This window comes from Aquarana catesbeiana, linkage group LG02 (assembly GCF_042186555.1).
Source record: "Aquarana catesbeiana isolate 2022-GZ linkage group LG02, ASM4218655v1, whole genome shotgun sequence".
In the NCBI taxonomy this organism is placed as follows: Eukaryota; Metazoa; Chordata; class Amphibia; order Anura; family Ranidae; genus Aquarana; species Aquarana catesbeiana.
Genome location: NC_133325.1, coordinates 425,193,130 through 425,216,755, shown reverse-complemented (window position 1 = coordinate 425,216,755; position 23,626 = coordinate 425,193,130). Strand labels below are relative to the sequence as shown.

Below are 23,626 nucleotides of genomic sequence, written 5' to 3'. Positions count from 1 at the left end.
GATAGGGGAATATGGGAAAGATATTAGCAGTAAAAGTGGGTTTAGAGAGAATTGTTACAAAGGATAAAGTGACACATTCACTTTAAAATGATGCAAATAAGTCACTGCTTATATGCCTCCCCAATGGCTCTACTTCCAGCACGGGATCAGGGCTTGTCCGCATTCACAACACATAAGAGTATGGCTGCACATCGAATATTCCAGCATTGAGAAAAGGCATAGGCTTCATTCAACACTTGTGAGCTTTATCATGGAACTTTGGGCATCTTATAGTCTTAGAGTCACAGCGCCCATGAAAAAGGTGCCTGTAATGCAACCATGATCCAGAGAGTGTAAAGTCAGATCAAAGGCACACTGGAAATCGTACGATTTGGAATCCATATAGTGTGATCGTAGCGCAAATTTTTTTTTTTTTTTTTAATAAAAAAAAAAAAAAAAAAAAAAAAAAAAAAAAAAAACCCTCACACGAAAAACACACGTTTCATAGCTTGTTATAAAATATTGCAAACAGGTAATTTTTCCTCCTTTATTGATATGCACTGATGGGCACAGATAATGTGGCACCAATAGGCAGTACTGGTGATGAGGCACTGATTGGTGACATTGATAGGTAGCACCGTGGGCACTGATGGGTGGCACTGGTGGGCAGACTCCGCGGCTGCTCTTTTTGATCGGGACGCTATCAGCGTGAGGAGAAAAAAATAGCCAATTACCGACTGTTTACATGACATGATCAGCTGTCATTGGCTGACAGCTGATCACGTGGTAAGGGGTCGGGATCACCTCTTACTCCGATCAGCCGAGTTTCATAGACTCGCTGATCACAGAGCGCGCCGCGCATGCCCTGCAGGCCAGCAAAGTACACCTGCGTTGTAGCCTCATTCAGCTATAGCGCGGATGGGAAGGGGTTAAGAGGGGAAAAAATACGTACCTGTGCCTCTGTGCTCAGAGCTACGACAACTGAAGAATAAACATCGGACACATTCAGGGAGTGTTGGACACTTACGCGCTGTGGTTCTACTTGTTGGCCACTTTATCACTGCAATAATGACATAACAGCCTTTTCATGTTGCTTTAAGACGTGCAAAATACTAAAGATGTATTTTTGGCAGACTGCAGGAACACAACCTTTCTATATAAAAACTACAACACAAAAAACTCTTACGACTTTAATCTCATGCTAGTAATGTCTATGTTACATGATAAAAGTATTTTATGATAAAGCAGTCATTACCTCACCAAATCGCATAAATTCATCTTCAGAATCAGTGACCAAACATTTTTACAAGATAAAGAAAATGTCAAACTATAGTTTTTCACAAGCTGTTTATTTAAGGCAACAAAGAAATTTAAACAAGTGTTCCCATGTTCCCCAAAACAGAATAAATCCTAGGTGTATATATTATTTACAATTCCAGTGCAGCATTTAAATAAGGGAATTCAAGATAAGCTTGTTCAGCTCGTTATTCAGCTTGTTTTTCATCTGTCGGAGGTTCGAGTTGGGCAAGCTGCAAAAGATGAACACAAAGGAATTAGATATGGTGTGTGTGTTGTACAGCTCTCAAGAGCAGATCACGACAATTCATGCAAAATAATCAGATCAAGTACGAAAATGTTTCTTGTACGATACCAGATCATACGATTTCTGTTTAATCAGTACAGTTGTCGTCTGAAAGTACAATACAAATACACTACAATACATTACATCACTTCCAAACTTTTATTCTGTCGTAAGAGAATTTTTGTTCGTTAGTAATTTCGATATAAGACTAGCATGCAAGCAAAAGAAAACAGACGATCATCCGTCCAATAACCTCATCGTGTGTACGAGGCTTAAGTTTTATGTTAAAAAAAAAAATCTGCTTTATTTAATTAGTTCAGGTGTGTCAAACGCTATTCAAGTAAGTGGTGCCTTTATTTCCTTGAGAACATCTGGGACCTCATTCAATTTAGATCCTTAAACCCCTTCCCGCCGACCGTACGCAGATATGCGTACTCGGCTTTCCGGGGTTATACCGGGATGATGCCTGCAGCTGCAGGCATCATCCCGGTACCGTTGTTTACAGTGGGTGATCGGCTACCCGTGTATAACAACCGATGCGGCTAAAAGCCGCTCGGTTGTTATACCGGAGGAGCGGGAGGGGACATCCCCCCCCTCCCGCCGCCTCCCGCCACTGTTACCAGGCCTCCCGTGCGATCGGGAGGCCCGGTGTCCATTCGGCTGCAACGAAGCTGTGAGCGGCTTCGTTCCAGCCTTCTCGTTGTAAACGCGGAAGCGACGTCATGACGTCACTTCCCGTTTACTCGGCTGCCAATGGCGCCGAATTTAAAAAAGTACACAGTATTCAGAATCGCCGTTTTCGGCGATCTGAATACTTTGAAGTGTAAAGGAGGGATGGGGGGTCGCCGCGATCGTCAGAGCGAGAGCAATAATTCTAGCCCTAGACCTCCTCTGTAGCTCAAACCTGGTAACCGTAAAAAAATTTTAAAGCGTCGCCTATGGAAATTCGTAGGTACCGTAGTTTGTCGCCATTCCACGAGTGCATGCAATTATAAAGGGTGACATGTTTGGTATCTATTTACTCGGCGTAACATCATCTTTCACATTATACAAAAAAATTGGGGTAACTTTACTGTTTGGATTTTTTAAAATTCATGAAAGTGTCACTTTTCCAAAAATTTGCGTTTAAAACACCGCTGCACAAATACCGTGTGATAAAAAATATTGCAACAATCGCCATTTTATTCTCTAGATTCTCTGCTAAAAAAATATATATAATGTTTGGGAACTGTAAGTAATTTTCTAGCAAAAAATACAGATTTTAACTTGTAAACACCAAATTTCAAAAATAGGCTTAGTCATGAAAGGGTTAAACCGGCAGAAGGCCATGACAAAGGAGCAAGAAGGCTACATATTGTCCAAAAAGCCCCAATTTGCCAAAAGCAACATAATGAAGCAGAATGCGTCCAAAGTCTTATTGTGCACAAATATAAAATTAAACAAAGGACAAAAAATAAATAAAAGCATCGTACACAGTTTATGAAGAGTAGACAGAAAAAGTAGAAAACAGCCATAGGGTAAAAGAAAAATGAACTACTCCAAAAAGTAAACACAAACCTTTGCTTTCAGTTCTTTATTTTCCTCTAGAACAGCTTCATACTTTTGTTTCAGTTCTGCGACCTCCAAACGCAAAGCTTCCACATCTGGTGTTTCTGGGCCTGCAGCACCTAAGTGCTGTTTTAAAAAGCTGATTGTACAGATCAGGAAGGACAACAGTCGCTAGTCTTGTGACAGTAACATTTCTCAGTCATCAGTGTCTTTTATAAGAGATTAGAGATGTCTAGGATAAAATGCATGGAAGAGAGGTAAGCTTGAAGGGTGCAGAGCAGAGAGTGGTTTGCTGTAGAGCCTGGAAGAAAAAAGTGCTTGTAATCTCTCAGACAAACGGGTCACCACCATGCCAACATACAGGTAGGCAAGGGCTTGTTCCTCAGGCAGCTCTCAAACCCATTTATCATCTATTCATCTTGGAGTTCTGCACTTTTGCACTATTTTATAAAAACCTTTATTTTATTCCTTTCATCTACAGTACATAGGGAACAAAATGTGATAATGACATGGAAGAATATGATGCAGAATTTACATCCTATGCTATATAAAAAAATTTTTTATGTCCTTGCTGAGCAAATATTGGCTATATTAAAATATGAGGACTGCCTGATCTTGTATTAGCAAAGTTAACTACTTTTTTTATAAAGATCACTATTTTCTGGGACCATTGCTATTAATAGTTGTCTTTTTCTGAAAGCTAGTTATACCTTATCGTCACATTATAAATTTTTATTATTAGTATTTATACCAACAATTTACAGAACACTCTACATATTGTGTATTCAGATCAGTCCCTTTCTTCAAGGAGTTAACAATCTAAGATCCCTGCTTCACAGGCATACAACATATTTATACTAGTGCCAAGTTAGACAGAAGCCCATTAACCTACCAGCATGTCTCTCTGTGGGCGAGTATCCTGCTGAAAGGCTAAAGTGCTAACCGCTAGATCACTGGGCTTTCCACATGTGTCATATTTTTTTTTTTTTTTTTTTTAAAAACAGATCCAAGTCTAGCATTAAACACTATACAAACAAATCTGTAAAGCCACAATTCACTTTACAGTAATTTTCCAAAAAGCCACCCTATTAGTAAACACCATAAGTACAGTAAATACTACAAACCACGTTTAGGCCCTATGCCTTCAGGGAATACTCTGTAGCATTGTCCGATGGTACTGGGTGACCCTGTAGAATGGAGGTCCAATGTTTAAGGGACAATCTGATGGCTCTCAGTTCCAGAATGTTAATGAGGAGTTTTGACTCCTTCTGGGACCATGTCCCCTGGACAGTAAGGGAGTTGTAAATGTAAAGGCATGACTTTCCTAATGCCAGGACAGGACTGGAGATACACTATGCCAGGAAGATCTTTGTTTTGCTGGACAGAAACACTGGACAATCTAGTGATTGCATTTGCTTTTTCCATGACTAGATGTTAAAGGGATCCAGAGTGAAACTGGGTATGGCACCTGCCTTGAAGGAGGCCACCATAATGCCAAGAACTGTGAAACAGAAGAGAACTCTCTGACTGCCAAGGGAACATAGTCACTGCAGGAGTGGAAACTCCTCATCAGCATTCTGACCTGAGGGTCCAAGAGCTGGACCTTAGTGAGACAGACAATCTTCTCCTGAGGGAGGAAAATTCTGGGTTGGGCAATGTTTAAGACAAGACCCAGGTACTCCAGACCAGCGGTCCCCAAGGCACCAGCAACCAGTTTAATGGCAGCCACTTTTCCCAGGGGTTGGGGGTGGTTGAGTTGGGGGATGGGATATTCACGGAGTCTGTCCTCAGCTCCCTTTTACACCACAAATCCCCTTTACAGCACAGTTCCCTCTTTAGATCAGTGTCCTCAGTTCCCCTTCATATCATAGCCCCCCTTTACATTAATGTAAGGGGGACTGCTCTGTAAAGGGGGCACTGTAATGTAAAAAAGGGCTGTGATGTAAAGGGTACTGCACTGTAAAGGGGCACACACTGTAATGATTTTTTACAGAGCAGTCCCCTTTATATTACCATGTCCCTAGCAATTACAGCCTCTTCTATCACAGTGCCCCTGCAGTTTGCCCCCCCCCCCCCTTTTCCTCTCTCCCCATTCTAATCTCTGCCTCCCCTGCTTATGTACCTGTGCCAGGGCAGAGGCTGTGTTCAGTCCGTGTGTCCTGTCCCGGTGCCTTGCCGAGAAAGTTCCCTCGGCGGATAAGGACCCCCCCTGTACTGCGCAGGCGCAGCGCCTGCGCAGTACGAACTACTGTCAGCCGCCAGAGATAGCCGAAGCTCAAACTCTTCAATCAGCTGTACACGGCGCCTGTGATCTAGGTCCAGGTTCCTTCCCCACCATCCAAGTGGACCTAGAGGGGGATTTAAAAAGAGCCGAGCGAAGCGAGGCCGTGCCCGAAGCGTGGCGAGCGAAGCGAGCCCGCAATGGGCCCTCTTACAGGCGCCGTGTACAGCTGATTTTCAGCTATTCACCTTCGGCTATTTCTGCCGGATCCTACTGCGCAGGGGCAGCGCCTGCGCAGTAGAGGGGGTCCTTATCCGCCGAGCGGAACTTTCTCGGGCAGAACACCGGCTCCCCTGCCTGACGATGTCATCCTATCAGCAGGGCAGGGGGCGGGAGGAGCTCTCGATTCCGATCTGTAGTTTCTCCTAGCCCCTGGCCCTGCTGATTGGATGACATCAATGTCTGGGCAGGAGGAGAGCCTAAAAGGCAGTCCCACAGACTGGAAGTGATGGTATACCACATGAAATCAAAGAAAATCTTTGGTATGATGGGAATAAATATCCCACCCCTCTAGCACAAACATGTGAATCACAACCACACACTCCTAAACCCCTAAAATAACACCTCAAAATGTACAGCGCTCCATATAGCCATATATCTTATGTTCACAATCTACTATATTTTGCACAGCAGGATTTTTTTTTTTAATTTATTAAAATATAGAACATTTTATTGTCCTGGATAGTATTTTGAGGGAAAGATATTAGGGTATTTAAAGAGCTGTACATCAGGAATGCCATATCTCAGATTCAATCTAGAATTTTGCACACAAAAATCTACTTAGGGAAGCTGAAAATCACTGAAGTAGACACTACTTTTCACACTCTCCGCCTCGTCCAATTAAAAAATGCTATACATTCATTCAGCAAATGCAAAGCATTTTCTAAATGGGGCCTGTGCTGAGCGGCCGACCTCCTGTATTCACATTGCATCAGGCCAGCCGCTTAGCAGGAGACCTGAAAGCAGGCAGAGATCATTGAAGTAGCGATGGCTACTTCAGTGATTTCCAGCTTTCTGGGGCATCGGCCAGGTATGGTATGGTATATAAATAAGTCCAAGCTAGAAAAAAAAAAATTACCATGCATGAAATTCTTCTTTAACCACCTCAATACCAGACACCTTCACCCCCTTCCTGCCCAAGCCGATTTTCAGCTTTCAGTGCTGTCACATTTTGAATGAGAATTTTGTGGTCATGCAACACTGTACCCATGTGACATTTTTACAATTTTTTTTTAGACAGATTTCTTTTGGTGGCATTTAATCACCACTGGGATTTTTATCCTTTCTAAACAGATGAAAAAAAAAAAAAAAAAAAAAAAAGACCGAAAATTTAGAAAAAAAAAAAAAAAAAAAAAAAAAAAAAAAAAAAACACACACACACACACACACACACACACACACACACACACACAACAACCCCACACATAACCCTCTTTTACTTAGTTTCTGTTATACAATTTGGCAAAATAAGCTATTTTTCTTCACTGATGGGCACTGAGGCTGCACTTTTGGGCACTAATAAGCTGCAATGATGGGGCAGCACTGATAACCGACATTTGTTTACATAGGATCAGCTGTGATTGGACAAAGCTGATCACATGGTAAAGAGCCAACCTCATTGGCTCTTTACCCTGATTGGTGAAGATTTGTGGCCGAGAGACACAGCTCACCCTCGATCAGGCGCACATGCGCAGCAAGAATAGGAGGACATCATATGATGTCCTCCCAGAACAAGAGTAGTCCCACCCAGCCGTCATTGTACAATGGACCGGTTAAAGTAAAAGTCTGATCTAGAGCCAACTATGCTTAAAAAACTGTTCCCACCCACATTCTATCTTCTATATCAGGGATAGGAAACCTTAAAGATCTGGAGATCTACCTGAACAACATGGGAGAAGTTAAATATCACCAGGCACAGTGTTGCCTCCTTACACCCAATTTAAAAGCTCTAACTGCCGTACTACAGTCTGGCAATCGCGTGCATTGCATGGCAATCATTTGTTTAAATAAAGGTGGTGAGGAGGCAACATATCACCTCCTCACCACATGTCAAACACACTTGGATCGCTTTTCAGGGGAGCAGAGTGGCCTCCATTCACTTGAATGGGTCATGCTTGGCAGGTACTACACCCACCAACCATGACAGGGCGTATATCTCCTACCGCAGCATGTGTACACCTCTGGCCACTGCCGCTAATGGAGGTAGATAAAAACAGGTCTTAGCTATGGGTTTTTAACACTCCACAAACTGCAAATGTAAATGAAACCTTACTGTTCTGAGCCCCTGTAAGGCTGCTTTCACACTGATGTGTTGCAGTTTACCTGCACCATGCAGCGCAGTGCATCTGCAGCTTTCCTGGGTTAGCTGCACTTTGCCATAGACTTCTATTAAATCCTGCAGGTGTGGCTGACTTTCTGAAAGCGCACCAAAACTCCTGGATTCTGGACCAAACCCACAGGATATAATTGAAGTGTATGGCTAAGCTCAGCAAACCCGCAGGCAAGCTACAGGTACACTGCACTGCACCTGCAGTGTGGGTAAACCGAAGCACATCAGTGTTAAAGCAGCCTTATACTAATATTCCTAGTGTATTGCTTCACACTGACCTGAAGATCTCTTTCCTGCTGCTGGCACCACTCTGGAGAACACTAGCCAGGATAAGAAGTGGAGTGCAGTTTGTATCACTCCACATGGGACAGGAGCCAGCAATACAGACGCGACATCAGCTTATGAGGCTCTTGGTCCCTACTACAGCTCCAACTTTACAAGTAGTCCCTCTGTATTGCACTCCATTTGATGCTCATGAATGGTGGTTCAGCAAGCCCAGACCATGATCTACCAGTCACCTGTTGGCAATCTACTAGTTGCTGACCCCTGTTCTATACCAACTACCCTTTAAAAGAAAGATGCAAATACTTACCTATCTCAGAGTGCTCAAGTCCACTCACGGGATTTCCCCAGCAGCCAGCTTCAGGGGAGAGAGCGCCAACGACGGATGCAATGCCTGGGCGGTGATGTCACCCATAGGCTTATTATTAAGCATTTGTTGGCTGTCCCTCCCCTCCCATACATTGAAGCCGAAGCTAGTTGGGAGTGAAGAGCTGATCACGTAATCAGACTGGAATCCCCTGAGAATAGGCAAGTAAATGCATCTTCCTTCTACAGGGTAGTTAGTATAGGTATTAGAAGAGGGAGTGGGAGCAGTTTTAAGTTTAGTTAGTTCTAGCCCAGACTTCTACTTCATAGTTAGTAATGGCAACCTCCATATTGTCTCAATAGAGGTTTCCTTTAAAATAATGTCATTGAAGTCTCATCTAAGCTGAAAAGGCTTTACAATCATAGCTTGGGGTTCAGTGGAGATCTGATTTACTTTTGTGAAGCAATACTGTACTTTTTAGTGGCAAAGCATGCTTCTGTAAGATAAGACGTTCTCTCTTTGACCCAATGCTAAGTTAATGTACCAAATTTTGACCAAACGGGTTTTTGCATTAAAGTCATGTCTTAGGCCTCTTGCACACTGTACTGATGTATGAATATATAACTTATGAGTATGCACACACAAGCAAGAACCATGGCATTTACACGTATTTGTGAGTATTTGCAAGTACACGCACAAAAAAAAAAGAAAAAAAACGACTGGCAACTCAGATCACTGTTTTTTTTTTTTTTTTTACTGAACAATACACAGTGCATGTTTATGCACCTCTGTGTACAGTCACACTGAAAACAATGGGCTGCGTTTAGAACATAAGTGCTTCTTTGGCATATTTCTGTCTAGTGCCCTTTTCTCTAAAATAACTTTATAATTATATTACCAAGGATCCCTCTGTAGCCTTCCACACACTACCATGAGAGAAAAGATCAAAATGCTGATCAGTGAGACAATTCTCTCTCAGAAGCTACAAATACACCAGTTTTCCTTTATAAACCCCTCATGGTTAGAAGTAGAACTACATCAGATTAAAACATATATACCAGCTGGCAGGATTGTGGGTAGTATGTGTCACCTAAAGTAGGTTTCTCATCTACAAATAGTGAGGGACTTCAGGATATGCGTCTATTGGTGAAAACAGTTTTTGTTTACTCAGAATCTTAAGTCCTATTTTGGTTCCTGAAGCCCAGAGAATTTAAGGAGCTTCAGATGGGATAAAGCATTCATTCCTAGGCTTGCATCTTACCTGGTAGACAGATCTCATTTTCAGTCTCAGCTGTGCATAGGCCTTTAAAGTGATTGTAAAGTCTTGTTTTTTTTTTCCCTATAAAAAAAACAAACAAACCCATTATACTTACCTTCTCTGTTGCAGTGGATTTGCACAGAACAGCTCGGATCCTCCTCTTCTCGGGCCCCTCTTCTGTGCTTCTGGCCCCTCCTGTTCAGTGTCCCCACAGCAAGCAGCTTGCTATGGGGACACCCGAGCCGAGTCACAGCTCCCTGTGTCCATTCAGATACAGAGCCCCGACCCAGCCCTGCCACCTCTCCTCCGATTGCCTAGATGACTTTAACTGACAGCAGCAGGAGCCAATGGCTCCGCTGCTGTGTCTCAGTCAATCAGGCAGGAGAATCTCGGATGGCTGAGACACTCGTGGACATCTCTGGACAGAGAGGGTCCTTAGGTAAGTGTTAGGGGGGCTGCTGCACACAGAAGGCTTTTTTTTATCATACAATGTTTAAAAGGACAAGTTCACCTTTACAGAAAAATCTGTAAGGTGAACTTACACAGAACCGCCTCCTCTGATAGATCAAATCGGTAGCCCCCGCTTAGTCTAAACTTTGGTCACCACAGTCAGCTACCTGGAATACCTAGGTTGGTCTCTCAACCTAGAGTAATCCTCCTTAAAACCATCAAGGAGATTGCAGTTCTTGGGGCTGATCATAGATACAGTTCAGAAGAGGGTGTTTTTTTTTTTCCCCAGGGAAAGGATCAGTTCCATAAGGGAGCTGATTCAGTTGATCAAAACAAAGAAGAATCCCTCTATTCGACTTTGCATGAAATTGTTGGGAAAGATGTGGCTTCTTTCGAGGCAGTCCCTTATGCACAGTTTCATTCAAGACTGCTGAAAAACAGTATCCTGTCAACTTGGAACAAGAAGGTCCAAGCTCTGGATTTCCCAATGCGTTTATTCCCCAATGTGCGTCAGAGCATCAAAACTGAGATACTCCCAGTTATATAGGGAGTGCACTTTTTAATTTAGGGCGAGCCAGTGTCCATCACCTGAAGGTGGCCTATAACCCATATAGTAACTACTATGGCTCCGTGTTCCATGATGTACGATAAGAAAAGGTATAGATGCTTTGGGGAACACATTAAGAGGCACCCTGATATTTGGGAACTGCCACGAGTTTAGTTAATGGCTCGGATTAGCTATTGTTTTGTTTGTTGTATGCTACAGACTGTGTACAAAGCCCTCCTGCTTTGACAATGAATAAATTATTATTGCTGAATAAAAGTGCAGGTCAAACCTTCCTGGACTGTTCCTAGATGTCTGTCACATTCACAGTTTACTGTTGAGCCTATCACCTTTGCAATATTTACACACACAAACATACAATGGGGAAAATGTGATCCCCTGCAGATTTTGTAAATTTGCCCACTTAAAAACAAATGAAAGGTCTATAATTTTTATCATAGGTGTATGTTAAAATGATAGAGACAGAAAATCAACCAAAAATTCAGAAAAAAAAAAACATGATACAAATGTTATAAATCGAGTTGCAGTTCAGTTATTAAAATAAGTATTTGATCCTCTACCAACCACTAACTCTGGCTCCCACAGACTGGCTACAGTATGTGCTCATGTGGTGCAAAGATTAGTCCTGTCAATTTAAGAAGGTGCTCCCAACGACAACTCGGTATGTGTATAAACGACACCTGTCCACAAAATCTCTCTGCAAAAAAAAAAAAAAAAAAAAAAAAAAACAAAACTGAATACAGGTAGAAATCGTGTGGTGCGTGTTTTTTTTTTTTTTTTTTTTTTTAAAACACACACCACACATTATCCTTTCATGGAAGAGCTCTGTGCCACCGACCCTAGAGTCTTGGAAAACATTGGTCAACAGGGCAGTACCCTTTTACAAAGCTACATACAGAGGGGCTCTGAACAAGTTTGAGAAGGTTTGCTTCTATGGACACTGTATCTGATTAACCACACAATCCTTTGTGGATATGGTAACACGGAAAGGTGAGTGTTTTGAGGGCTAGAAGATTAGAGAGTGGTTGGAGAATTTGCACACTGCACATTTGGGGATGGGCAACTCTCCTTAATTAGACCATGTCAATATGGGGGCGGGGGGTGGAGAGCGTAGCCATCCCACGGAGGGTATCTGATAGAACACATGGGGAGTCGCGGAACTGTATCCTTGCGTTATGGTAGGCCGCCTCCGGCTGATGGTAGGAACGTTTGTGTACCTGTCTGGGCAAAGTTGGGGGGGGGGGGGGATGTATCACAAGTATATGTGATAACTTATGTTGTATTGTTTTGTAGTGTACCGGTAATTTTGTGCCTGGTTGTTGCCCACACTGTGTGGCTTGTTTTAATACGTACGGTACAAAAACGAAAAAAATAATTTTCAAAAAAATAAATAAATAAAATAAAACCACATAACACAATTTCTACCTGTATTCACTTTATATATAAAAAAAAAAAAAAAAAAAAAAAAAAGCGCAGGCACTAGGATGCAGCTTTTTATCTGACAGGCGGGATGATATAAAGATGAGATAGTGGCTTAACAACCACTTTAAAATGATAGAGAAGATCTTTAAAGAACAGTGGACAAAAATCACTCCTGAGATGTGTGCAAACCTGGTAACCAACTACAAGAAACATTTTACCTCTGTGCTTGCCAGCAAGGGTTTCTCCACCAAGTACTAAGTCATGTTTTGCTCGCTGATCAAATAATTATTTTACTCACTGAACTGCAACTCAATTTATTACATTTGTATTGTGTTTTGTTCTGGTTTGTTTGGTTGATATTCTGTCCTTATCATTTAAAAAACATCTATGATAAAAAATAGGATTTTTTAAAACAGCTTACCTGTAAAATCCTTTTCTTTCGATGGACATCACAGGACACAGAGCCTCAGTAATTACTGATGGGTTATATAGGTATCACTGGTGATTGGACACTGGCACACCCTAACCAGGAAGTTTAATCCCCTATATAATCCCTCCCCCTTGCAGGGATACCTCAGTTTTGTAGCCAAGCAATATAGTGTATTAGAAGAGGGGCGGGACCTCTATGTCCCGTGATGTCCATCGAAAGAAAAGGATTTTACAGGTAAGCCGTTTTAAAAAAAATCCTATTTTCTTTCTCGAACATCACGGGACACAGAGCCTCAGTAATTACTGATGGGATGTCCCAGAGCAATGCTACCTGAGGGGGGGGGGGGGGGGAACCACAACCAAGTAGGGTGCAATCAGACCTGAGGACCCTGTACCGCTGCCTGCAGCACACTACGCCCAAAGGCGATATCCTCATGCCTTCTCACATCCACCTGATAGAATCTGGTAAATGTATGGACTGAAGACCAGGTTGCGGCCTTCCAGATTTGAGCCATAGAGGCCCGGTGATGCACTGCCCAAGAAGCACCAATAGCCCTTGTGGAATGTGCCCTGATCTGAAACGTAGGAATCCTCTGTTTCAAACCGTAAGCTTGAACGATCAATTGTCGAATCCACTTAGAAATGGTAGCTTTTGATGCTGCTTGTCCTCTACTGGGACCTTCTGGCAGCACAAACAAAACATCAGCCTTGCGAATCTGAGCAGTCGCTTCCAGATAGGCCTTAACTGCTCTTACTACATCCAACGAATGTAGTGACCTTTCTTCTGGAGAACAGGGATCTGGGAAGGTAGAAGGTAGAACAATGTCTTAGTTTAGATGAAAATCTGAAACCACCTTCGGTAAAAAACTAGGATGAGGGCGCAGTACCACTCTATCCCTGTGAACAATCAAATAAGGCTCTTTACAGGAAAGAGCTGCTAATTCTGATACTCTTCTAGCAGAAGAGATGGCTACCAGAAAAATTAACTTCCTTGTCAGCAAGACCAAAGGAATCTGACGTATTGGTTCAAAAGGCTGTTTCTGTAACACAGACAGAACCAAGTTCAAGTCCCAGGGGTTTAGGGGCACCTTAACCGGAGGATTAAGATGCGTCACCCCCTGCATAAAGTTTCGGACCAAAGAACGCGAAGCAAGTGGCCGTTGAAATAATACTGATAAGGGCGAGACCTGTCTCTTGATGGTACTCAAGGCCAGCTTCATCTCTAATCCCAATTGTAGAAAATCAAGAATTCTACCAATCACATATTTTCTGGGATGCCAACCCCTGGATTCACACTAGGATATATAAGCTTTCCAGACTCTATGATAAATCAATCTGGAAGCTGGCTTCCTTGCATTGATCAAGGTAGATATCACAGGACCTGAAAGCCCACGACTCTTCAGAACGTGGGTCTCAATAGCCAAACCGTCAAATTTAGCATTTGTAAAGCAGGATGGAACACTGGACCCTGAGATAACAGGTCTGGGCGTACCGGTAGTGTCCACGGGGAACCCACCGGCATCCTTACTATTTCCGCATACCACGTCCTTCTGGGCCAAGCGGGGGCCACCAGAAGTACTGACTTCCTTTCCTGCCTGATCCTGCGAAGGAGTCGTGGCAATAGCAGAATAGGCGGGAATGCATAAATTAGTAAGAACTGATGCCACGGAATCACCAACGCATCTGTCCCGTGTGCAAGAGGATCTTTTGTCCTTGCCACAAATCTGTCTATCTTTTTGTTGAAGCGGGATGCAAAGAGATCTACATCTGGAACCCCCCCATCTTTGGCATATGGCCCAAAAGATAATCGGGATGCAGAGACCATTCCCCTGGGAGTAACTGCTGGCGACTTAAATAGTCCGCCTGCCAGTTCTCTATTCCCGGAATAAAAACTGCCGATATGCACGGCACATACTTCACTGCCCAGACTAAGATCTGGTTCACCTCTCTGAGCAGCTCGGCTCCGGGTGCCTCCCTGATGATTGACATAAGCCACTGCTGCGGCATTGTCGGACTGGATCCTGACCGGGCAACCCAGTAGCCTGATAGTCCAGGCCTTTAGGGCTAGGTATACCGCACGGATCTCCAGAATGTTGATGGGTAAGGTCCTCTCGGTCTTGGACCATGCCCCTTGGACTGCAGACTGTTCCAGAACTGCTCCCCAACCCGACAGACTGGCATCTGTTATCACCGTCCAGGTAACCCGTAGAAAGGATTTCCCCTTCTGCAGGTGTTCGGGTATTAGCCACCAATTGAGGCTGTGACACACCGCATGAGACAGGTGCATCGGAAAGTCTAATGCCTAAACCTTCTTGTTCCAGGCCGACAGAATACTGTGTTGCAGCATTCTTGAATGAAACTGAGCATAGGGAACTGCTTCGAATGAAGACACCATCTTCCCTAGTAGCCTCATACAAAGGTGGACAGAAGGACCCTTCTTGGTCCTGACTGCCAGAATCAGCTCTCTTAAAGCAGTGATCTTTGCCTGAGGTAGAAATATTTTCTCCTGTATCTATCATCAGACCTAAATACTCCAGTCTTCATACTGGTTTTAGGAAAGATTTTTCTAGGTTGAGGATCCAAACCAGGTGTTCCAGATACCTGACTGTGGTCCTCAAGTTTCCGTTCAAGGAGGCTACCGACCGGTCTATCAAGAGCAGGTCGTCTAGGTATGCTATGACAGCTATACCCTGAGCCCTTAATCTGGCCAGAGGAGGAGCCAAGACCTTTGTGAACACTCGAGGTGCAGTGGCTATCCCAAAAGGCAGAGCCACAAACTGGAAATGGAGCCCTCCTATCTCAAAGCGCAGAAACTTCTGATGAGCGGGAAAAATAGGCACATGCAGATATACATCTCTGATGTCCATCGATGCCAGAAATTCTCCTCCCTGCAGGGTGGAAACTACTGTCCGAATTGATTCCATGCGGAAGGATTGAATCCTTAGGAATCGGTTCAGATCCCTTAAATCCAGAATGGGTCTGACATCCCCATTTGGTTTTTGGACCGTAAAAAGGTTGGAATAGAAGCCCAATCCTTGGTCCTTCGCTGGAACTACCACAATGACCTCCTGCGACAAAAGTCACTCTAACGCTAGAAGGAGCGACTGCTTTTTCTCTGGATCCCTGGGGACACTTGACCTGAGGAAACGAGGAGAAGGAAATTCCTGAAACTCCAGCTTGTACCCTAAGGTTACCGTGGAGATTACCCATTTGTCCTGGAAATCCTCCTGCCAGAGCCCTGAGAACTGTCGCAGTCTTCCCCCCACTCGAGTGAGCGGGGGCGCCCCCTCATGCAGAGGTCTTAGTGTTTTGCCTAGTAGGCTTCTTCCCCCAGGACTTCTTTTGTCCCTGGGGTTGACTCTTGTCTCTGGACCCAGATGGAGGAGGCCGTCGAGACTGCCTGGAGGCTGAAGCCCCCGGCGCTGGGGAAAGAGGCCGTTTGAAAGAGGGACGCTTACTCTTCTTCTTAACAGGTAAGAGAGTGCTTTTCCCAGAATAGATTCTCTTGATATAGTTATCCAAGTCTTCTCCAAACAACCTTTCACCACGAAATGGAAACCCAGCCAGGAGCTTCTTACATGGTGCTTCGGCTGACCAATTTTTTAACCATAGGATTCTACGTATATGCACCAACCCCAGTGAAAGACGGGAGGTTTGCACGATAGAGTCTCTGATGGCGTCAACAACAAAGCATAAGGCCGCTGGAAGGTTAGCCAAGCCCTGGGCCTGCTGTTCAGGTAAAACCTTGATGACCTGCTTAACATGGTCTCTTAGGTATTGACAGACTCCAATCGCTGCTACTGCAGGTTGAGCCACTGAGCCTGCTAAGGAGAAAACATCCTTCAATAGGGATTCCATCTTTTTATCTACAGCATCTGAGCATTGTCTACAGGACAAGTCAGACTATTATTTACGGAGGAAATGGCGGCATCAATGGCCTGTACTCCCCACATTTTCGTAAACTTTTCTTCCATAGGATAAAGTGTTAAACGTTTTTTTCCGACGAAAAAGTTTTCATCTGGGTGATCCCACTCAGCATGAAGGAGCTTTTCAAGTAAATTATGAACAGGAAAAGCCTGTGCTGTTTGAGGGGGTTTCAGTGACCCTAAAGAAGAAGAGGGTTCTTTAACTGATTCAGATATGGGCAACTTAAATGTGGAGCGGACCAATCCAGTAAGGATCTGCACTAAGACTTTCTCCTCTTGGGAAGTCGCAGAGGGTCCCTCTCCACCTGATTCCTCCGAAGAGGAATCATCCGTCCCATCCCGATCCTCTGAAAGGGATTCCTCTCCTTTATCCCAGAGCTCCTCTTCCTGAGGGTCTTGGGGAACAGAGGAAGGCCTAGTGCGTTTTCTTCCACCGAGTGAAGACGTAATCACGGCCATTAATCTTTCCTCTAAACCATTAATGGCTGAGGAAAAAACCTCCTGTGTATTGTATACAGGGGCTGAAGTGCCAGAAGCAGGTATAGCCCCTGACCCCAACGGCTCTCCCTGGCTATCCGTCCCTGGCCCCTCGGGGGGGGAGGATGCTGCAGACAGGGGGCCCTCAGAACCCGAACGAGATCCCCTAGAGTCTCTGGTTCTTGGGGTGCCTGAACCTCTTCTACCCATAGTGCAAAGCAACAAGGTGGAGCACTGACTGCTGAGCGATGTAGTCTGGCTAAAAGCCTTGCTACCCAATGCTCAGTCTGGTGTTACTTTAGTAAATGCTGCCTAGGAGAATGCCTGTGTCCCACCTTACATGCGACCGTCAGCTCTGTGTCCCTCCAGAAGGCTTAGTGCACCTGTAATTAGTGCCTTTAATAGCTTTCAGCCGGTCCTGTGGGCGTCTGAGCACGCTGTTCTGATGCCCCGCCCCCCCCCCCCCTCAACTGCGCCCCTCTGTTTTTTTAAAAAACGAACGCTTCCCGCGCTAGCTGACACTTCTAAACCAAACAGGGAGGAGGCTGGGGGAGGGGGAGGAGGGATAAAGGCTGATAATGATGGGCCTGCCTGTGTAATGGCGGCGGTGGCGGTGAATATGCGGGGTCTAACTGCCTTACAGATCACCTGCGGCCTCCCCCTAGTCTGGGGGGAGATATCCCTGGGGAGAGCCACCCATCCCATCCTACCTGGAGCCGGTCGGAGGAGCTTGTACAGCGTCCAACACTTGAGACAGACATCAGAATGAGAAGGTATGTGCTCTTGGCAGCCCCCGGTGGTCACAATAGGCACAGCATGCATCTACCTTAAAGGAGAAACCTACTAGAATTAAAAAATTCTGTGGAATCTCCCTTACCTTATCCAGCCGCAGGGTTCTGTTATAGAGACCCAATCTTCGCCTCTCACGGTGGGCTCCGTTTGAAAAAACCGTCAGAGACTGGAGCTCCCTACGAATAGGGGGATCCACAGTTCTGGCCCTGTAAAGCACCCGGCTAGAAATTAGGCTAGAAAAATCATTTTCTAATATGCGGGGTCCAGCTCCCTAAAAAGAGAAGCGTTACAGGTAAAACCTCATTTCTTCGGACACAAGGCCCAGGTACCATCCAATTCGGCCTAGAAAAGACACTTTGGAATGTATCCGGTTCGCCTGGCCTGCCCCAGTATAGGATATAGGATAATCCCTTTGGAGCTCAGCACAGGACATCTTTACACGTCCATCACCTAAGAGACTGGCGTAAAAACTGAGGTATCCCTGCAAGGGGGAGGGATTATATAGGGGGTTGAACTTCCTGGTTAGGGTGTGCCAGTGTCCAATCACCAGTAATACCTACAGTATATAACCTATCAGTAATTACTGAGGCTCTGTGTCCCGTGCCGTTCGAGAAAGAAAGGAGACCCTTCATTTCTTTGTAAGTGGGCAAACTTACAAAATTTACAGGGGATCAAATAATTATTTTCCCCACTGTATACACACACACTGTACATAAAAGCTAAGGATCCATAACTGCACATTCCTCAACTGATCCCAATTCACCAAGCTTAGCATTATCCAAAATTTTGAAAGCAGACACTTAGAGGAAAGAACATAAACTAGAAGACATTAAAGTGGAGTTCCACCCACTTTTACAACTCTTCAGCATCCCTCATTAAACTGTGCACTGTAAACAAGTTAGATATTTTAAAATTTTTTTTCTCAGAACCTACTGTATATCTGCTGTATTCATTTTTCACTTCCTCCTCCCTAGCCGTGGCTCATCGCATCATTTCCTGTTTTCAATGCCTTCTGGGAAGGGACGGCAACTTCCTCTGACACTGCCGTTGCTATGGAAACCTGACCTGAAACCTATTACACTGCTTGTGCTGCAGTGAGCATGTGCGAGATCTGCAAGGATGAGATCCAGGAAGAAATACAGTCTGGCTTCAGATGCCCACACTTAAGATGGCCACGGCCTGCTGTAAGTTTATAAAATAACAAACTACTGCTATAAACAAACAAAACAGACCTTAGTTTACAGACTAACTTTACTAGAATACATTAAGCTTGTGTATTATAGGGGTATTTTTATTTAAAAAGTATAATTTTGGCCGGAACACCACTTTAAGTTTACAGTTGAATTACATAGAATGTCAGGAAAAGGGTGCTTTTGCAATACTTAAATCAATAAAAGGTTTGAATAAATTGAAAAAAATTACAAAAACACTTATAAAAAGGATACTCTAGTGCATTGTTGGGCTTCTCTGGTTCTTCATACAGCTCTACCAATACTGCAAAAGAAAAGAAAAAAAAAATATCACATCTCATCTAAATCAGTAACAATCTTCAAAAATTACGGTACTTATTTTATACATACATTAGCAGCTCCAAGCCAAAATTAGCAGGCACAAATCGGATTAGGGGCTGTCTTTTAAAAGCAAACCTGTGCTTGGCAATACAGTGCACATTAACAAAGTTTGCAAGTTTGTTTGAATCTCCTGGTCTCTAGCAACACATATGCTCCTTTTTTCACTGTCCTGTAGCTGTTGATCTGTCAGAAAGAAGCTGCAGAGCTTGTGAATGATGGACCACGTCACAAAGAGATCATAGCACTGTGTAAGCTACGACTCTGTAGCTTGTGGCAGCCAAACTGAGTGATGAGTAAGTAAAAGGAAAGGTATGTATGGTTTGGACTTTTGCTTTGCCTAAGCATATGTTCACATAAAAAGATTTAGTAAATGTTTACAAAAACTGCCTATGCAGGTAAGGGGCACCTTTAGATAAAAACAAACTGTGCACTAAAGCTGGATAATGCCCTGGTTATAGGTGTAGGACATCCATGTATCTCATGAGGTCTGTCCGAAGAAGTCCCAGAGATAACACTCCCCCCCCCCCAAATCTTACCTTGTTGCTAGGACACTCCCAGCTGTTTATGTTCACCCTCACAGGAGTGAACCCCCCAAAATCCTGCACAGGTGTGGTCCAATCTCAGCATCGCTGAACTCAGAGCTCCTGTGGCAAGGGAGAGAGAGCGCATGAGGGTGTTTGAAATCTGCTAGGTATATCATAACAACAAGGCAGGACATGATGATGCCATCTCTGGGAGTTCTTCTGCCACACTTCGGGAGGTACACCTGAAGGAAGGGCATTACTTAACTTTCAAAGCTGCACAAATTTGTTTTATCTACAGGCACCCCTTACCTGAATAGGCAGTTATTTTGCAACGGTTAAATAACCTATCAAATTTCCAGCGAGAGTGGCTTCCAGGCCTTTTAGTCTTTCCACAATCCCTCTCTGCTAGAGGTCAGTCCAGCACTGTAAGACTATCCATGACATCCATGGTGCCTTTTTCAAAGAAAGCCAATAGATCACCGATTAGGGGATAAATACATGAAAGGCTGGACAGTCTCCCTAACAACCTGTTTATTGATGCACTCAATCTTTACTATGCTGAAGATGGATTAGAACTTTGCCTTTTGCTGTCACTTTTTAAATAGTTTTTTTTTTTTTTTTTTTCTCTGGTTCCATCAGTCTATCAATTAAGGGGGTGGGTTAATTGCTCACAGGTGCCTATTTAACTGGTTGTAGGACTCGGTCTGAGCGTGCTCAGTCTGAGGCTGTGGAACTTTGTGTAAGTGGAGCTGGTATAAGTGGGAGTTAAAAAACCAGAGTTAGAGTGTACAAGTCTTGCTGTTTGTTTGCTTGCTTGCTGCTTGCTGTTTGCTTGCTTGCTGCTTGCTGTTTGCTTGCTTGCTGCTTGCTTGCTGCTTGCTTGCTTGCTTGCTTGTTTGCTTGCTTGCTGCTTGCTTGCTTGCTGCTTGCTTGCTTGCTGCTTGTTTGCTTGCTTGCTGCTTGTTTGCTTGCTTGCTGCTTGTTTGCTTGCTTGTTTGTTTGCTTGTTTGTTTGCTTGCTTGCGGTTTGTTTGTTTGCTTGCTTGCTGCTTGTTTGCTTGCTTGTTTGCTTGTTTGTTTGCTTGCTTGCGGTTTGTTTGTTTGCTTGTTTGCTTGTTTGCTTGTTTGTTTGTTTGCTTGTTTGTTTGTTTGCTTGCGGTTTGTTTTCTTGCTTGCGGGCTGCTTGTTTGCTTGCTGCTTGTTTGCTTGCTGCTTGTTTGCTTGCTGCTTGTTTGCTTGCTGCTTGTTTGCTTGCTGCTTGTTTGCTTGCTGCTTGTTTGCTTGCTGCTTGTTTGCTTGCTGCTTGTTTGCTTGCTGCTTGTTTGCTTGCTGCTTGTTTGCTTGTTTGTTTGTTTGCTTGCTTGCTGTTTGCTTGCTGTTTGTTTGGTTGCATTTTTGGGGCTTTTCCTTTTAGTTTTTAATTTGCCTTTTGCTGTCACTTTTTAAATAGCTTTTTTTTTTTTTCCTCTGGTTCCATCAGTCTATCAATTAAGGGGGTGGGTTAATTGCTCACAGGTGCCTATTTAACTGGTTGTAGGACTCAGTCTGAGCGTGCTCAGTCTGAGGCTGTGGAACTTTGTGTAAGTGGAGCTGGTATAAGTGGGAGTTAAAAAAACCAGAGTTTAAAACAGGAAGTTATAACAGGGGTCATAGTACCTGTGTAGTGTGAGTATCTGAGTGTTGTCTGAGTAGTGTGTGTGGATCGTTAGTACTTGTGTATTGTGTACTGTATACTTGTGTATTGCGAGTGCACGTAGGTCTGTGAGTACCTGTGTATTGTCTTGAGTATTAGTGCCAGGAAGCTAGCTGTTAGGTAATTTGGACAGGGTAAAATCCCCAAATCCTCACTAAATTTAATAGGTACGATGCCCGGCGGGTGTGGAGAGGCGACTCTTTGTACATCTTGCCGCATGTATGCGTTCCTTGATCATCCGATCGAGGGCGAATACTGCTGTGCAAAATGTAAGCACATTGTTTCCCTGGAAGCCCAGGTTCTGAATCTGGGGAAGCAACTGTCAGCACTGAGAAGTCCCTCCATACTAAAGGTGAGCCAGGAACGTACACGGCAGGTGCCGGCAGGGGCCAGCACAGAGGCGGGTGGAGACAAAGAGGTGCAGGCACTAGCAAAGAGTAGATGGGTGACAGTCAAGTGGGGTAGAGGGGGAAGTGCCAGAGAGGCCGATCCAGGACTGGAGCATCCCAATAAGTACGCTCCATTGAGTGACATTGGTGAAACCAGTCAGGGACCAGCACTGCTGGAGATGAGGGACTCTCCTAGCTGCCAGGGGAAGAACTCCTCCAGTGAGAGAGTGAGGGGGCAGCAAAGGGAAAGGAAAGACAGATTCTGGTGGTAGGGGACTCAATTCTTAGAAGGACAGAGAGGGCAATCTGTAACCAAGACCTGAAGCGCCAAACAGTATGTTGACTACCGGGCGCTCGGGTTCGGCACATCACGGATCTTGTGGACAGATTATTGGGAGGGGCTGGGGAAGACCCGGCTGTCATGGTGCACGTTGGCACCAATGACAAAGTCAGAGGCAGATGGAGTGTCCTAAAGAACGATTTTAGGGACTTAGGTGCTAAATTGACGAAAAGGACCTCCAAGGTAGTGTTCTCAGGAATACTACCGGTACATCGAGCCACACCAGAAAGGCAGAGGGAGATTAGGGAAGTAAACAAGTGGCTGAAGAGCTGGTGTAGTAAGGAGGGGTTTGGGTTCCTGAAGGACTGGGCCGACTTCTCAGTCGGTAACCGGTACTATAGAAGGGACGGACTGCACATAAATGAGGAGGGTGCAGATCTGCTGGGAATGAAGATGGCCAAAAAGTTAGAGGGGTTTTTAAACTAGGCGATGGGGGGGAGGGTCCAGAGACAGTGATAGCCAGTGCGGAAGATATTCCAGAGGGTAGTATTGGGGGCATTAGTGGTAGGTTAACCAAAGCACAAAAACACAAGGTGAGTATAGTAGCAAGTCCTAGTTGCAATCTTGAAACACCCAATACGAGGACAATATGCGACCGGTCTAAACTATGTGGCATGTTCACCAATGCCAGGAGCATGGCGGACAAGATGGGTGAACTAGAGATACTGTTGTACAAGGAGGATTTGGATTTTGTGGGAATTTCAGAGACCTGGTTCAACAGCTCTCATGATTGGCTGGCAAACATTCAAGGGTATACCCTATACCGCAAGGATAGAGAGGGTAAAAAAGGGGGAGGGTTATGCCTATATATCAAGAATAATGTACAAGTGAATGTGAGAGATGACATCACTGAGGGAGCTAGGGAGGAGGTGGAATCCTTATGGGTAGAGCTCCAAAGGGATGAAGCTAAGGGGAAAATACTGGGAGTATGCTATAGGCCCCCTAACCTGAGGGAGGAAGTGGAGACGGATCTCCTATCACAAATTGGATTAGCAGCAAGGATGGGAAGTGTTATCATAATGGGGGATTTTAATTATCCAGACATAGACTGGGCGGAGGGAACCGCGCATTCATTTAAGGCTCGCCAGTTCCTTAATGTCTTGCAGGACAATTTTATGGGTCAGATGGTAGACACACCAACTAGAAATAAAACATTACTGGATCTACTGATTACCAACAATACAGACCTGATCACAGATGTGGAAATACGGGACAATTTAGGTAACAGCGATCACAGGTCAATTAGTTTCAGTATAAATCACACAAATAGGAAACATGAAGGGAACACAAAGACACTGAATTTCAAAAGAGCCAACTTCCCTAAACTACAAACCTTGCTAAAAGGCATAAATTGGGATAAAATATTAGGAACAAAGAATACGGAGGAGAAATGGGTCTGCTTTAAGAGCATATTAAATAAGGGCATTAGCCAATGTATCCCATTGGGTAATAAATTTAAAAGAGCGAACAAAAATCCTGGATG

The 23,626-nt window shown here is 44.3% G+C and overlaps 1 protein-coding gene across 1 annotated transcript in view; it reads right to left on the bottom strand.

Moving 5' to 3' along the window:
* Nucleotides 1-1,309: 1,309 nt before the first annotated feature.
* MYCBP (MYC binding protein) overlaps nt 1,310-23,626 on the bottom strand; it is a 43,010-nt gene continuing 20,693 nt past the window's right edge. The window contains exons 3-5 of the mRNA XM_073615502.1: nt 19,073-19,121; nt 3,119-3,248; nt 1,310-1,508 (exon numbers count right to left, since the gene is read on the bottom strand). Coding sequence (XP_073471603.1) covers nt 1,464-1,508; nt 3,119-3,248; nt 19,073-19,121 — 224 coding nt within the window. The 3' untranslated portion in view covers nt 1,310-1,463. The remainder of the gene's footprint in view (nt 1,509-3,118; nt 3,249-19,072; nt 19,122-23,626) is intronic.